The 12,762-nt window shown below is 33.9% G+C and overlaps 1 protein-coding gene across 1 annotated transcript in view; it reads right to left on the bottom strand.

Annotated features, from left to right (window-relative positions):
* LOC134846739 (rootletin-like) overlaps positions 1-12,762 on the bottom strand; it is an 88,943-nt gene that overhangs the window by 1,538 nt on the left and 74,643 nt on the right. The window contains exons 31-32 of the mRNA XM_063864127.1: positions 8,188-8,337; positions 7,465-7,802 (exon numbers count right to left, since the gene is read on the bottom strand). Of these exons, the coding sequence (XP_063720197.1) occupies positions 7,465-7,802; positions 8,188-8,337 (488 nt within the window). The remainder of the gene's footprint in view (positions 1-7,464; positions 7,803-8,187; positions 8,338-12,762) is intronic.

Raw genomic sequence — 12,762 nt, 5'->3', positions numbered from 1 at the left:
TCTGAACGCTCAAAATCAATAACGGTCACCCAGGGGTCGCCGGGACTTAACCATCCATATTTGGGTTAAAATTTATTGTATCCCATGTTATCCTAGTTTTAAGGTCCTCTATCAGTTTTCCCGGGAAAAGGCTGTTTGCAGCGGAAGGAGTCATCGGAAGGGTTTTACTCGGAAAAAGTCTCTTTTTTGGCGTTGGTGTATATGCCCATATTCATTATTTTTTGTACACTTCCTATCTTGGCTTAAGGATCTTTTCCCAAGTGCTAATAACTTTCGGTCTAACCGCCAGATCTGGGTCAAATCATAACACAAGATATAATTTGTCACTACCTATCAAATCTCAAGGTTTTTGCTGCCTGTGCTCAGTAGGGCTCGAAACGTGGGGCCCGTGTTCAGTGGGGTGTCTGGGACTCCAAACTTAAGCTTCCCTCAACTAGGTCTATTACAAAATAAATTTACGTCAAATTTCAATCGCTAATACCGAGTTCTAATAGGGCAATTTGCACTTCTAGGAACCGTTATCTCTTGGGGCAGGAGAGTCTGTGTTCCGGAGTTTTGAATGCCCGGGTCAAATCTTCTGTAGTATCTGCCTATGAGTTTCATACAGTTAGCTCCCTTTATTTCAATTGCGGGGTTTACCACATCAGTTTTGTCTTATAACTTTTGCCAGAGTGGGAACTACTTCTCCGAGAGTCGAAAATAATTTGGAATTGACCTTTTATGTATTTTTCTACTTATCATATTGGTTAGTCAATACCAAGCTACGTTCTATTCTTTGGCTTGCACCCTTTAGTCATAAACATTCTTATTGACTACCAAGACAAAATAAAATCTTTCATTACTATAATGACAACTCGCGAGGTCGAGAGGTTCTTCCCCTAATTTAAATGAAACGCAGCGGGTAGCGTGTCATTCAAATTATCATTTAACCAATAACCATTTAATAAATAACTCAATCGCCAAAATAGGTGTTACTGAAAAAAAGAACCCCAAGGGGGATGTTTCTTAGTTTTTTATCTCAAAACTTGGAACAAAATTGTGCAAAAAACTTCCATTTTTTTGATATTTTTCATTGAAAAAGAAGCTGCCAGACCTAGAGGCGGGGAGCTTTTGCTTATACATCGACGCGAAAAGTGCAAAAAGGTCAAATTATAATCTAGATTGGATCAGAGATATAGATATTGATGCCTGTGGAGTCCTAAGGCAACCTTTTCAGCCAGACAAAATTGTAAGTGAAAAGTTCACAGATTTGGACATTGATTTGGACAAATTGTAAGTGAAAACCATTTTTCAAAGTGTTTGAAGTTCAGAAACAAAATACTTTGTAATGTAAAATTGTCGGCAGGTACAAGATTCCGCGTAACCAAAGTAACCAGTAGAAACAGATCGAAGGAACGAATGAAAAAGCACTTAGCAAGCATTCGGAGCTGCGCTATGTTATGGCTATGGTTTCTAGATTCCACAAGGGTAAAAAGCTCAAAAAAATTAACAAGGCTTCAACGGAAACATTTCAACTTCGATGCGCAACCCATATGGAACTAGAAGTACCTTTGTAGCCTTGTATTATTAAGTTGAGCTGAGACTATCAAGATGCTGTTTGAAAATATCTGGTTACAAAGTAAAGTTCGGGACCGAAAGTTTTTCTCAACCTTACATATTTTTTCCCTTTTCGTTTTTTTCCGCTCCCAACAGTCAATATCACAAGACTCGATGTTTCAACTCTCGCTCTTAAGTGTTGAAATGGTACTGCTGGAAATGATTTTTTTTGCTGCCCACAAAAGTCAATTTTTCAAATAGCAGTTTTTTAAAACGTTTCGAGCAAAAAATCAAAAAAAGATAGCATCTCCGATCAATGCGCGCTAAGTTACGGGAATTTGAATGTAATTTATAAACCCATTTGCTCAGAAAACTCTTTTGCTCCTTTAGTAAAATGGTTTTGAAACCAATTATTATGATGAATTCAAGTTTTGTTCCAAGATTTCGAAAAATGAGTAATTTAATTTATTTGGAGAATTTGTAATTTAGTTTATTTATTTCTTTTCTCTTTTTAATTTCCAGAATAAAATAAGGTGTCAAAAACAATCACTGGAATGGTTTGACTGAAATATCATAATAAAGCCCTTTTCAGTTGTTATTCGAACGAGAATTATAAATTTCTATTTTTCCAGTGTCGAAAAAAAGTTTGAATGTTATAGATTTTCGTCTAGTTTCGAGCAAGTAAATTGTGCGAGCATGCTTTTTTATGCTTACTTTACGCCGCTTACAACAGCTTTTATTCTCAATTTTAGTGTTACTTGACTTTGATTCGTTTTTGAAGTGTTTTATCACCTCCATTATGAAAAGTTTTTGGCAGAAACTGAAATAAACTGATTTGTTTTTTGGTTTTTATGATTTTTCTCTAGTCATTGTTATTTAAAAACTGTTGTCCAGTTTGCCCGTTTTGCCGTTTTGGTATCACCGTAGATTTTACCTAATTGTAGGTTTTTGTTTTTTCCTTTTGACCCACCTCGAATAAAAAAAACGATAAAAATTTGAAAAAAAAATGTCGGAAGAAGCTGTGCTGCTTGCACAGTAAACGGCTATCCTCAAAGAAAAAGTTATTGAACATTGTTTTTTTTTGGTTGCAATATTTGAAAAGTGTAGCCGGACTACATACAAAGTGTAGCCGGACTACATACATACAAAACAATATAAAAAAACAGTGGAATTTTTTTGTGCATCTAATTGCTTTTGATTTTTTTTTGATATTTTAAATAAATCTCTGAAATAACTATTGATTTTCAACCACTTAGTTTTTTGAGAGTAATTTTACAAAATTTTACTAAAAACTTTTACAAAAGAATTGGTTTTTTTTGTATAACTTGGTTTATATTCAACGACCTTAACCCAGATAGAAATTTCTGCTGTCTTCATGTGGGAAGAGTGCCGCTTAAATATTTCTGTTCAATTCTGCAAAAATTTTGGTTAGAGCTGGCTTGGACCAAATTCAAAAGTACATAGCTAATCCCTAAAATGTCTGGCTTATAGAAAAACACCGTACACTAAACTTCATTATCCGTTTAACGTTTATCATAACGAATTTTTTAAGTCTACGCTTGTATTGATTAGAAAACAATTAGTTATCATTAGATATAACAAAAATTATCGATGTCTTTTTTGCTCTGAAAACTTACAAGGTAAATTGTTGTTGAACGAAAAAGTTTTTGAATTGTGCTCTTGAAATAAGGCAATACAGAAATTCTCCGAAAAAACTCACTCTTTTTGCATTGCTCTTTTGACAGTTCAAAGGTAGTTTTGAAAAATCGATTGCAAGTTTAACTCCATTTCAATGTCTTAAGGTTAAATTTATTTTTATTGATTTAGGACGTTGTCCAATAAATTGCTCAGAAGTTGTAACTGCATATAACTGCTGCTCTGATCGCCGGACAAGTGGCACACAATGGTCAAGGTTAGAATACTATGGAATGTACTATAAAAATTTCAAGCTAAGCTATATAGATTTAGAGGTTGAATATCCAACCGGCTGACACATTGAACAAAACTGAGAAAAAATGGGTGAAATAACGTTTAACTACTAAAAGAAGTTTCGCTTCTGGACCAATGAATTGACAATCAAAATATCTTCAGTTCAAATTGACAATCAAAATATCTTCAGTTCAAAAAATGATCGTCAGTTCAAACCGATTTTTCTCGATACCAGTTTTTGAATGTTTTTTTTATGGGCAAGCAAAAGAAAAGAAGCAGTTCAAAAAATCCTTGACGCACGAAATAGCTGGAGCAGTGGCGTCCTAATGGGTGATAGATAGAAATTTAGATAGAAGTTTCTTCTGTCTTTATGTGAGAATACTACCGCTTAATTACTTTGTGTTAATTTTACCTTGCAAAAATCTTTGGTTAGATCTTTTTTTAGCAAAAATCAAAAGTACATGGCTAACCCCTAAAATTGTTTTTGATTTATGGAAAAACGCCGTGCATGAAACTTACATTATCGGTATATCTTTATCATAGCATGTTTTTTGAAACTCTATGCTCGTATCGACTAATAAGACAATTATTTATCATTAATTATAATGAAAACTATCGATACCTTAGAAAAGATAAATAGTGAATGGTTCAATAATTTTTTGAATTCTGCAGATTTGTTTCAATTTTTCAAATATCAGTTTTTTCTGAAGATTTTGACGCTTCAAGCTCAAAATCGAAAATATTCTTATTATTTATTATTTAAAAAAAAGTAAATCAAAAAAGACCTGAGCCACTTCAATCCGTGAATCAAAATCAAAAGAATTATGTGGTTTTGTAGCTTTTAGCGAATTCATCGGACAACACATTATTTTTTTGAAAAATTCTGATCTTCTAGATTAAACTAAATCGAAAAAGTTATTTGAAGTTTTGCGTTTGCTTCTTCGTCGGCGTTTCATGTTTTTTTTTCTCTGAAAAGTTACATGGCTAATCGTTGTTCAACGAAAAAAAAATTACGGCAAAAATGAAACTCTCCCAAAAAGATCATTCTTTTTGGATTGCTCTTTTGACAGTTTGAAAGCAGTTTTAAAAATTCTAGGGCAGGTTTAGCTCCATTTTATTGTCTCAACGTCAGAACAGTTTAAAAAGTTTAAGTCGTTTCGGATGAATTTGTCAAAAGCTATAACTGCTGCTATGTTTGCCGGACAATCACTACACAATGGTCAAGGTTCCATTGCTATGAAACGTACTATAAAAATCTCAAGTTAAGCAATACAGATTTCGAGGTTGACTATATAACCGGCTGACGCGTTAAGGTAAACTAAAAAGAAAACAGCTGGAATAACGTGTATTTATGAAAAGAAGTTTCATTTCTAGCACAAAACGATAATTTTGTATATCATAGACCATTGAATTGACAATCAAAAGATTAGAAAAACTGATCGCCAATTCGAGCCAATTTTTCTCGATACCAGTTTTAGGGATGAATTTTGGGCGAACAAGAGATATAAAAATATAAGAAATCAAAAATTCTAACCACAGGAAAGAGTCGGATCAGTGGCGCTTATATGCTTAATTTTTGAAGAAGCGGTTTTTGGGATTTTTGTTTCTAATTTTAGTTAAAATCTTTTTTTGGAGTTCTGCCGCAGCACCAAAGTCCAAACCATATTTGGTAAACAGTTTCAACTCAGCATTCAATTTTTCAAAAGAAAATGACGTTTTTCAGCATTTTCTGAAGTTTTTAACCCAAAAATTGTTTTTTCGGCTCGAGCTATCTTCTGAGAGTGATCATAAACTGTACAAAAATTGAATTATTCATTTCGCTTATTTAGAGGTAATAACTTATATATGCTTGGGTTTCAAAAGCAACTTGGGAAAATTTTCAGCGTTCGTCAGATGAAAATGGCTGTCTTAGAAAGGAGACCGCTTGAATAAATTGGCAACCACTTTACCGCCCACGCTGACGGATCGGAGCAATAGCTTATATCAATAGCTTGATATTTGTTGTTTGGTTATCAAATTTTTCAGAAATAGATAGAGTGATCATAGTTAAGTTGATCATGTTTTATACTCTCATCTTGTGTAGAATAAGAAACTGTACAAAAAATTGAATTATGTATTTCGATTATTTAAGTGTAACTTCCAAAGCTTTATTGGCAAAACAAAGTAAAAATTCGTACATTTCATACTATTATCATCAATTAGTTCCGTCGGCTGTCTCAATTTCTCAGATTGTATCTATTCGTAGAACCCATCTTTGGCCCTGAACTGACTGATCCAAGGCCACTGAAACAATTGTCGCAAGTTTTAACATTCAAAACTGATTGTGAACCAGGATAGCCGGTGGCTGTGGAAGTAGCACAGAATGTTCCGACTATAAATTTAAACAAAATAAATAAAACGCTTTTTCATGTTTTTCTTTTCAGATTAAAGTTGATTTAAGCGAGTCGTCTGATAAAATGCATTACGAGGCCAAACTGTGTATTCTGTGCATTAAAAAACGGATTCCGGGACAGTACAAAATCAGATTTGTCGCGGAACCCGCAACATTGCTATTTTTCTTTGATCTTCTTTGCTGTTTTGGATTCCTCAAACAAATACTTAAAACATTGTAGCGCTCAAAATCGCTCCAAAAATAGGCGAATTTGCGAAATCCACAACAGTATTTGCGGAATCCACAAATAAATGATAAAACATTTGTATCGTTAAATTGAGCTGTTGCGGAATCCGCAACTGTAAGCGGAAGACGCAAATTGTAAGTGGAATCCGCAAAATGTAAGTGGAATCCGCAAATTGTAAGTGAAATCCGCACTTTGTTTGCGGATTCCACTTACATTTTGCGGATTCTACTAACATTTTGCGGAATCCACTTACAAGTGCGGAATCCAGAACAACTAGCTATATTTGCTTGTTGCGGAATCCGCAACAAAACAAATGTGCCGACAAAGTTTATGTTACAGGTATTTGTACGTGGGATCCACGAAGTTTTTGTAGGTGTAATCCGCTTACACTTTGGAACATGTTTAAAGATTTATCTCTGCAATCCAGGAACATACAGACACAAAATTATGCGCCTATCCAGTGCACAGTTTGGCCTCGTAATGTGTTCTGTTGAAAACCGTTAATTTAAGCATGCTCGACAGTCATAGTAAAATAGACAAATCGGGCTACAATTATAGCCGAAAAAAAGACAAAAAAAAACAACAAATTCTAATCTTTTATTCATTTTTATTTCCAAAAAATGATTTGAAATTTTTATTCCAAAGATGGCGCTGAAAAAAAATTCGAAAAATAGTTTTATAGGAGTTTTTTTTTTAATTTCATAGCTTAATTTTGCTATTATAAGCTTGTTCGCTTGTTTTACTCGTTCGAAGTTCAATCAAAACTCAAAAGTTTCAAACTGGTTTTCCTCAACACCGGGACAGCTTTTGAAATTTTTTAAGGCCGTTCGAATTACTGCTGAATAGGCTTTAATGTGATCCTTCACTGCACCCATTATGATGATATTTGCGGTAAAAAAATTGGGTTGAAAAACAAAATAAGGCAGCTCGCTCACCTCATTTGCTCGAAAGTAGACTAAAAATCAAATATTTCAAACCGGTTTTTCTTGACACTGGAAAAAAAAGTTTGAAATTTTTAATGTTTTACGAATTATGACTGAAAGTGTTTTAATTTGTTATATTGTTTGACAAATTCCGATGTTTATTTGTGGTACCTGATTTTGCGTGGAAAACAGAAAAAAAAAGAAACTTAAACACACCCACACTCAAATACAAAATTCCTCCCCCTTTTTAATGGTGGGAACACTTTTAATCAGAAATAAAGCGTTTACCAGCTACTGGTGGTAAACATAAATCGTGGTCATCTATGACAATTTTTGACCTGATACCAACTTTTGCCGGAAGGCCAAAGCGACTCCAAAAAAAATTAAATCGTTTTCATTGACAAAACGATGTGAACTTAATATGAATACCAGGTGAACTTAATGTATGTATATCTTGCCTAGATCGATTGGCACCTGCACCGTAAGAAGGTGTTACTTGACTAGAAGACGCGTGACTTGTACCAAATCCCGATAGCCTTGGCGTCGAGGATCCAAGAATTGACGATGATCCAACTCCATTTAACAACTGGTTTCTTGTCTGCGGAGCTACTGGCATGGTCAGACTACTAGCTGAAGGCAATGTTGAAGATGGAATATTAAGCTGTGGTTGTGAGAAAGTGTTTGGCTGAGGTTGATTTAGGTCAATTTGGGATACTGTGTCTAGTAGATGACCTATCGTGGTCGCTTGGGTTCGGCTCAAAGCGTATTCTTTTTGTTTGGCTGTTTCTTTTTGCAACTAAAGATGAGCGTAGATATAAAAATTGAGTCTTGTCACAGTTATAGATCTACCCAAATTTAAATTCTATTTCACTTTTTTAAATTTATTTTTAATTATAGGCTTGCTGTTTCCAAACCATCATAAAAAATGAGAAGTTTTGACATCTAAGCGCGTTTTTAACTAAAAGGCAATGAACTTCATCCAAAATATAAAAAAACCCTTCAAACTCATCCTCGTTTTACTTTTTTTCCAGTAAAATTTGCCAAGAATTTCTGAAACTCCCCCCAAAAAATAATTATTTTCTAATTATTCAAATAAGTCCGTAGTAAAAATAGTTTTTTCACCACTCTGAAGGCAATAGTATCTATTGAAAAAGTAGAGTAAATCAATGATGATCTTGTACTTTGTCCACTGTGAGTTGCAGCATCTGTCGGTCTCTCTCCGCCCTGAGGAGGTTCTCCAGCTGGGCATTCGATTCCCTCTCCTTCAGCAACACATCCCCCTTCAGGCTCCTCAACTCCCCCTCCAGACGTCTGTTCTCATCTTCCAGCTCCTAAAGAACCAAATTGATTTTACTTCTTATCAGGGCAAGATTTAGGGCAGTGGCAGGAGACCCTTTTACTTCCAAAAAGACCGCACTATTTTGCGACACTTTTATCGTTGGACAATCGGCAATAAGATTTTTCTTTTTTAAGATTTGTGAGTTAACGTATCTATTCGGCAGAGAAAACAAAAGCAAAATTTCACTTACGTTTTTTTTATTTCATGCCTTGTTTGCGAAATTTTTCAAAGTAAAAAAGGGAAAGGGAGTATTCTCATGATTGAGGGACCGAATGATGGAAAATTTTCAAAGTTATCAGAATTGTAGGACGTTCCCATTGGCCGAAAGATTTTTGCATAAAATGCAGGTCCGTATTACCAGAAAATGAAATAAAACAGTACAGCAAAGTTTAACAATTAATTCGTTTAGATATAGAAAACCTTTCCTGTTTTATTTTCAACTTTTTAAATCGATTCTTTTGAATTGTTAACCCGGATTGACCTCCATACAGCAAAAATGCTTGTAATACAAATCCATACAACAAAAATCCTAGTCATACAATTCCATACATCAAGTGTATGGAGAAAATGCTTGTCATACAATTTTTATACATTTTCTAAAATCAATAGAAAATAAAAATTAAACAATTTCTGCGGTTTTTGAAAACAGTTCAACAGACTGGTAACGGAAACTGACTCTGAATTTTTTTTACAAAAAATGCTTACCATACAGTTTCCATATATGATAATTGTATGACAAGCATTTTCGCCATAAGAGATAATTTTTTCAAATTTTTTTTGCAAACCTGTTAATAAAAACTTCAAATGATTTGGTACCATTTTTTCTGATGAATGAGAACAAATTGCGATAACAAATCCGTTCAAATCCAAGTAAAGGAGAAGCAACCAAGACCAAAAAAATAGAAATTTAGTTTAATTTTTTTTCCTCGAAAAGGTTTGATGTAAGTAATTTTTTCTGAAATTTGTCACCATTTAGCATTATTAGAATTTCCAATTATTACAAAATATCAAAAATGAAAAAAAACTTGGGAAATTTTATTTTTCTTTCAAACTAATAAAACTTACATTTTACAATTACATACCCAAACGTTATATCTGTAATTTTTGCAATGTTTGAAGAAAACTGTTGCTGATATGTAGTTTGTGATTGTGATTTATGGTAGTTTTTCAAATTTCAATGAAACAAAAGAATATTCTTGCGTATTGTATCCCAATTCGGGATTTGGCATGGAATTGTGTTTACCAAACGTTATATCTCGTTATAATTTAAGTTTTATTCCAATACGTCTTCAACCTCGCAGTTGTTGAAAAGGTTGCTTATATTCTAAGCGGTCAATACCAATTTTAATAGCCTGTATTTATTTGCTTACTTTGAGATTTTTGCAACTTTTTTGAGATTTTTGAAGGACGTTCCCACTGGCCGAAAGATTTTTTTTCAGAAAACGCAGGTCCGTATTAAAAGAAAATGAAATATAACAGTACAGCTAAGTTTTACAATTAATTCATGTAGATATTGAAATTATTTTCTGTTTTATTTTCAATTTTTTAATTCATTTTTTTTAATTGTCAACCCGGGTTGACCTCCATACAGCAAACATGCTTATCATACAAATCCATACAACAAAAATCCTTGTCATACAATTCCATACATTAAGTGTATGGAGAAAATGCTTGTCATACAATTTTCATACATTTTCTAAAATCAATAGAAATTAAAAATTAAACAATTTCTGCGGTTTTTTGAAAACAATTCAACAGACTGATAACGGAAAAAACTGACTTTGAATTTTTTTTTGCAAACCTCTTAATAAAAACTTCAAATGAGTTGGTAGCATTTTTTCTGATGAATGAGAACAAATTGCGAAAACAAATCCGTTCAAATCCAAGTAAAGGAGAAGTAACCAAGAACAAAAAAATAGAAACTTCGTTTAATTTTTTTTGCTCAAAAAGGTTTGATGTAAGTGACTTTTTCTGGAATTTGTCACCATTTAGCATCATTAGAACTTCCAATTATTACAAAAAATCAAATATGAAAAAAAACTTGGGAAATTTTATTTTTCTTTCAAGCTAACAAATTTTACTTTTTACAAATCCATACACAAACGTTATATCTGTAATTTTTGCAATGTTTGGTGAAAACTGTTGCTGATATGTAGTTTGTGATTGTGATGTATGGTAGTTTTTCAAATTTCAATGAAACAAAAAAATATTCTTGCTTATTGTCTTCAATCTCGCAATAGTTGAAAATTTTGCTTATATTCTAATCGGTCAATACCAATTTTAATGGCCTGTATTTGTTTGCTTACTTTGAGATTTTTGAAATTTCAATTCTGATTTTTGAATTCTCAATTTGCTTACTTTGAGGTTTTCGCGACTTTTTTTGAGAGTTTTGAATAATCATACGCGATTGGCTGAAAAAAATTCCAATTTTCGGTCTCTTCGCCATAAGGAACGCCACCGTACAAAGTAGTAGCTGAGTAGTGTGCAAGTAGCACGGAAAAATCCAGCTATAGCTATTTTTCGCATATGATGCTCAAAGTTGTGTCACCTTTTTCTGTGCGTAAGTTGGCGAATTAAATTAGACGAAATCTGCGAACATTACTGATAGCCCCAATTGTTTTCTTCAAAAATAAATTACAAAAATAACACAAAATGAATTTTTTTAGACAATTTTCCACAAAATTTTCGATTTCTCAGATTTATTTAGGGTCCGCCGTCAGCTAAGATTGGATATCTGAAAAAAGTTCAAAGGGGGGACCCTTTGGTCGGTAAGAAGTCGAATCCTTGAGGGGGAAGGGCGTCCGCCTACCCGCCCCCTTAAAACCGCAAAAACCGCCCCTGTATATATACATACATACATATGGAAAGTTTCGACCAAAAAAACGCGACCCCTCAAAATTAGTAAAAACTGGCGCCAAATATATATCGCTTAATCTGATGGTTATATGAGATTACCAACATTTGCGTGGAAAAAAAATTTAAATATACCAAAATAAAAGTTGCTCCTCACTCTCAGAGATTGTGCCTGGAAAAACAAAGTTCTGTTTTTATGCAAATACCACATACAAGCCATGTAAAACAAAATGTGCTCTGCAAAAACGGCGAACAGCTTTCCTTAGACATTACCAGCTTGTTGTTGTTGAAATTGCACAAAAATGTTCAATTTTTGTGCCAATTAAGCTCAGAAAGAAATTTGCAAAATTGAAAAATGGAAGATTTAAAGTTTTTTTCTGATTTTATAGGTTTTTGAGGCAACCACGGCAACAAACACCTCCCAAAAATTTTTGAAGGACTTGCAATGCAAGCCTAATAGGAGACGATTTATAAAAAAAATTATCTGACTCCGCTCTCAATCTGAATTTAAAATTATAAAAAAAACTAACATTGCCATTTTAAGAGCTAAAAAGAAACACTGCTTGTTTTTGTTATTCTTTCTTCGTTGGAATTAAGTTTTTTCTAGATGTAGTTCTGCAGCAAAACAAAAAAACGTGTCCTCAAATTAAGCGTGTCGAGAAAAAGCGGTGGGGACGGCTGCTAATTCCCCGCACAATACTCAATTCTGTGGCTACCAAATTTTCCGAAAAGCCCTTTATAGTACTACTGTACGAAGGCCTTTCTGGGTTACCTATTCAAACTTTTTTCTACAGACCCACATGGCGTCAATGTACTCTAGTGTTGAGGGGGAGCGCAGGCCAAAAATGCATTTATTTCAGCAAAAAGTTTCAAGAACAGCATTCTTCCCACAATGTTGCTGGAATTAGCGCCCCAGAAAGTTTATCAACAGCCATTCATTCTGATGTTTTAGGACAACAAAAGGTCGACCACATGTTTTGTGTTTTTGGGCAAATATTGCTATTTTATGATCATCAATCTCTTCATCAGCAATCTTGTACAGAAGGTAAATAATTTGACGTCCAATTTTCAAAAGTTTGTCAGCTATCCAGATTGTTGATCATTCCATTTTTTTATGTGTTCCCCCCGGACTTAATGAAAAAATGGGTCAATCGGGGTGACCTTGAACTATGTCGACGGCGATTGGATCAGACTGAAGTAGAAAAAACTACAAAAACGAGAGGTATTAAAAACCAATGAAACGTAAAAATGGTAGAAAGTCGAATCAGTGGTTCAACATATTATCAATTATACATTAACTTAACTTGAAAATGCGGATTTCTTAGACTAAGAATTATCACTGAGGTTATTTTAATTTGATACCACGCTTGACTTCCTACGAGTTTTCTTTGAGGTAGTCAAAATAGACAGGTAAAAGTTGCCCAGCCTGCCCCATAGCTCTCTCCATTCACTTCGCGACGAGGTCGGAGCTATAATTACCCTCCTTGTTGGCAGCCCGGCTGAAAAACTCGGGCAGCATTGATAATAAACTACGTGTATCACGATATTCTAGCTTGAATAATGC

The sequence above is a fragment of the Symsagittifera roscoffensis genome, chromosome 5 (genome assembly GCF_963678635.1).
Source record: "Symsagittifera roscoffensis chromosome 5, txSymRosc1.1, whole genome shotgun sequence".
Lineage (NCBI taxonomy): Eukaryota > Metazoa > Xenacoelomorpha > Acoela > Convolutidae > Symsagittifera > Symsagittifera roscoffensis.
This window is presented reverse-complemented; position numbering and strand designations above follow the sequence as displayed.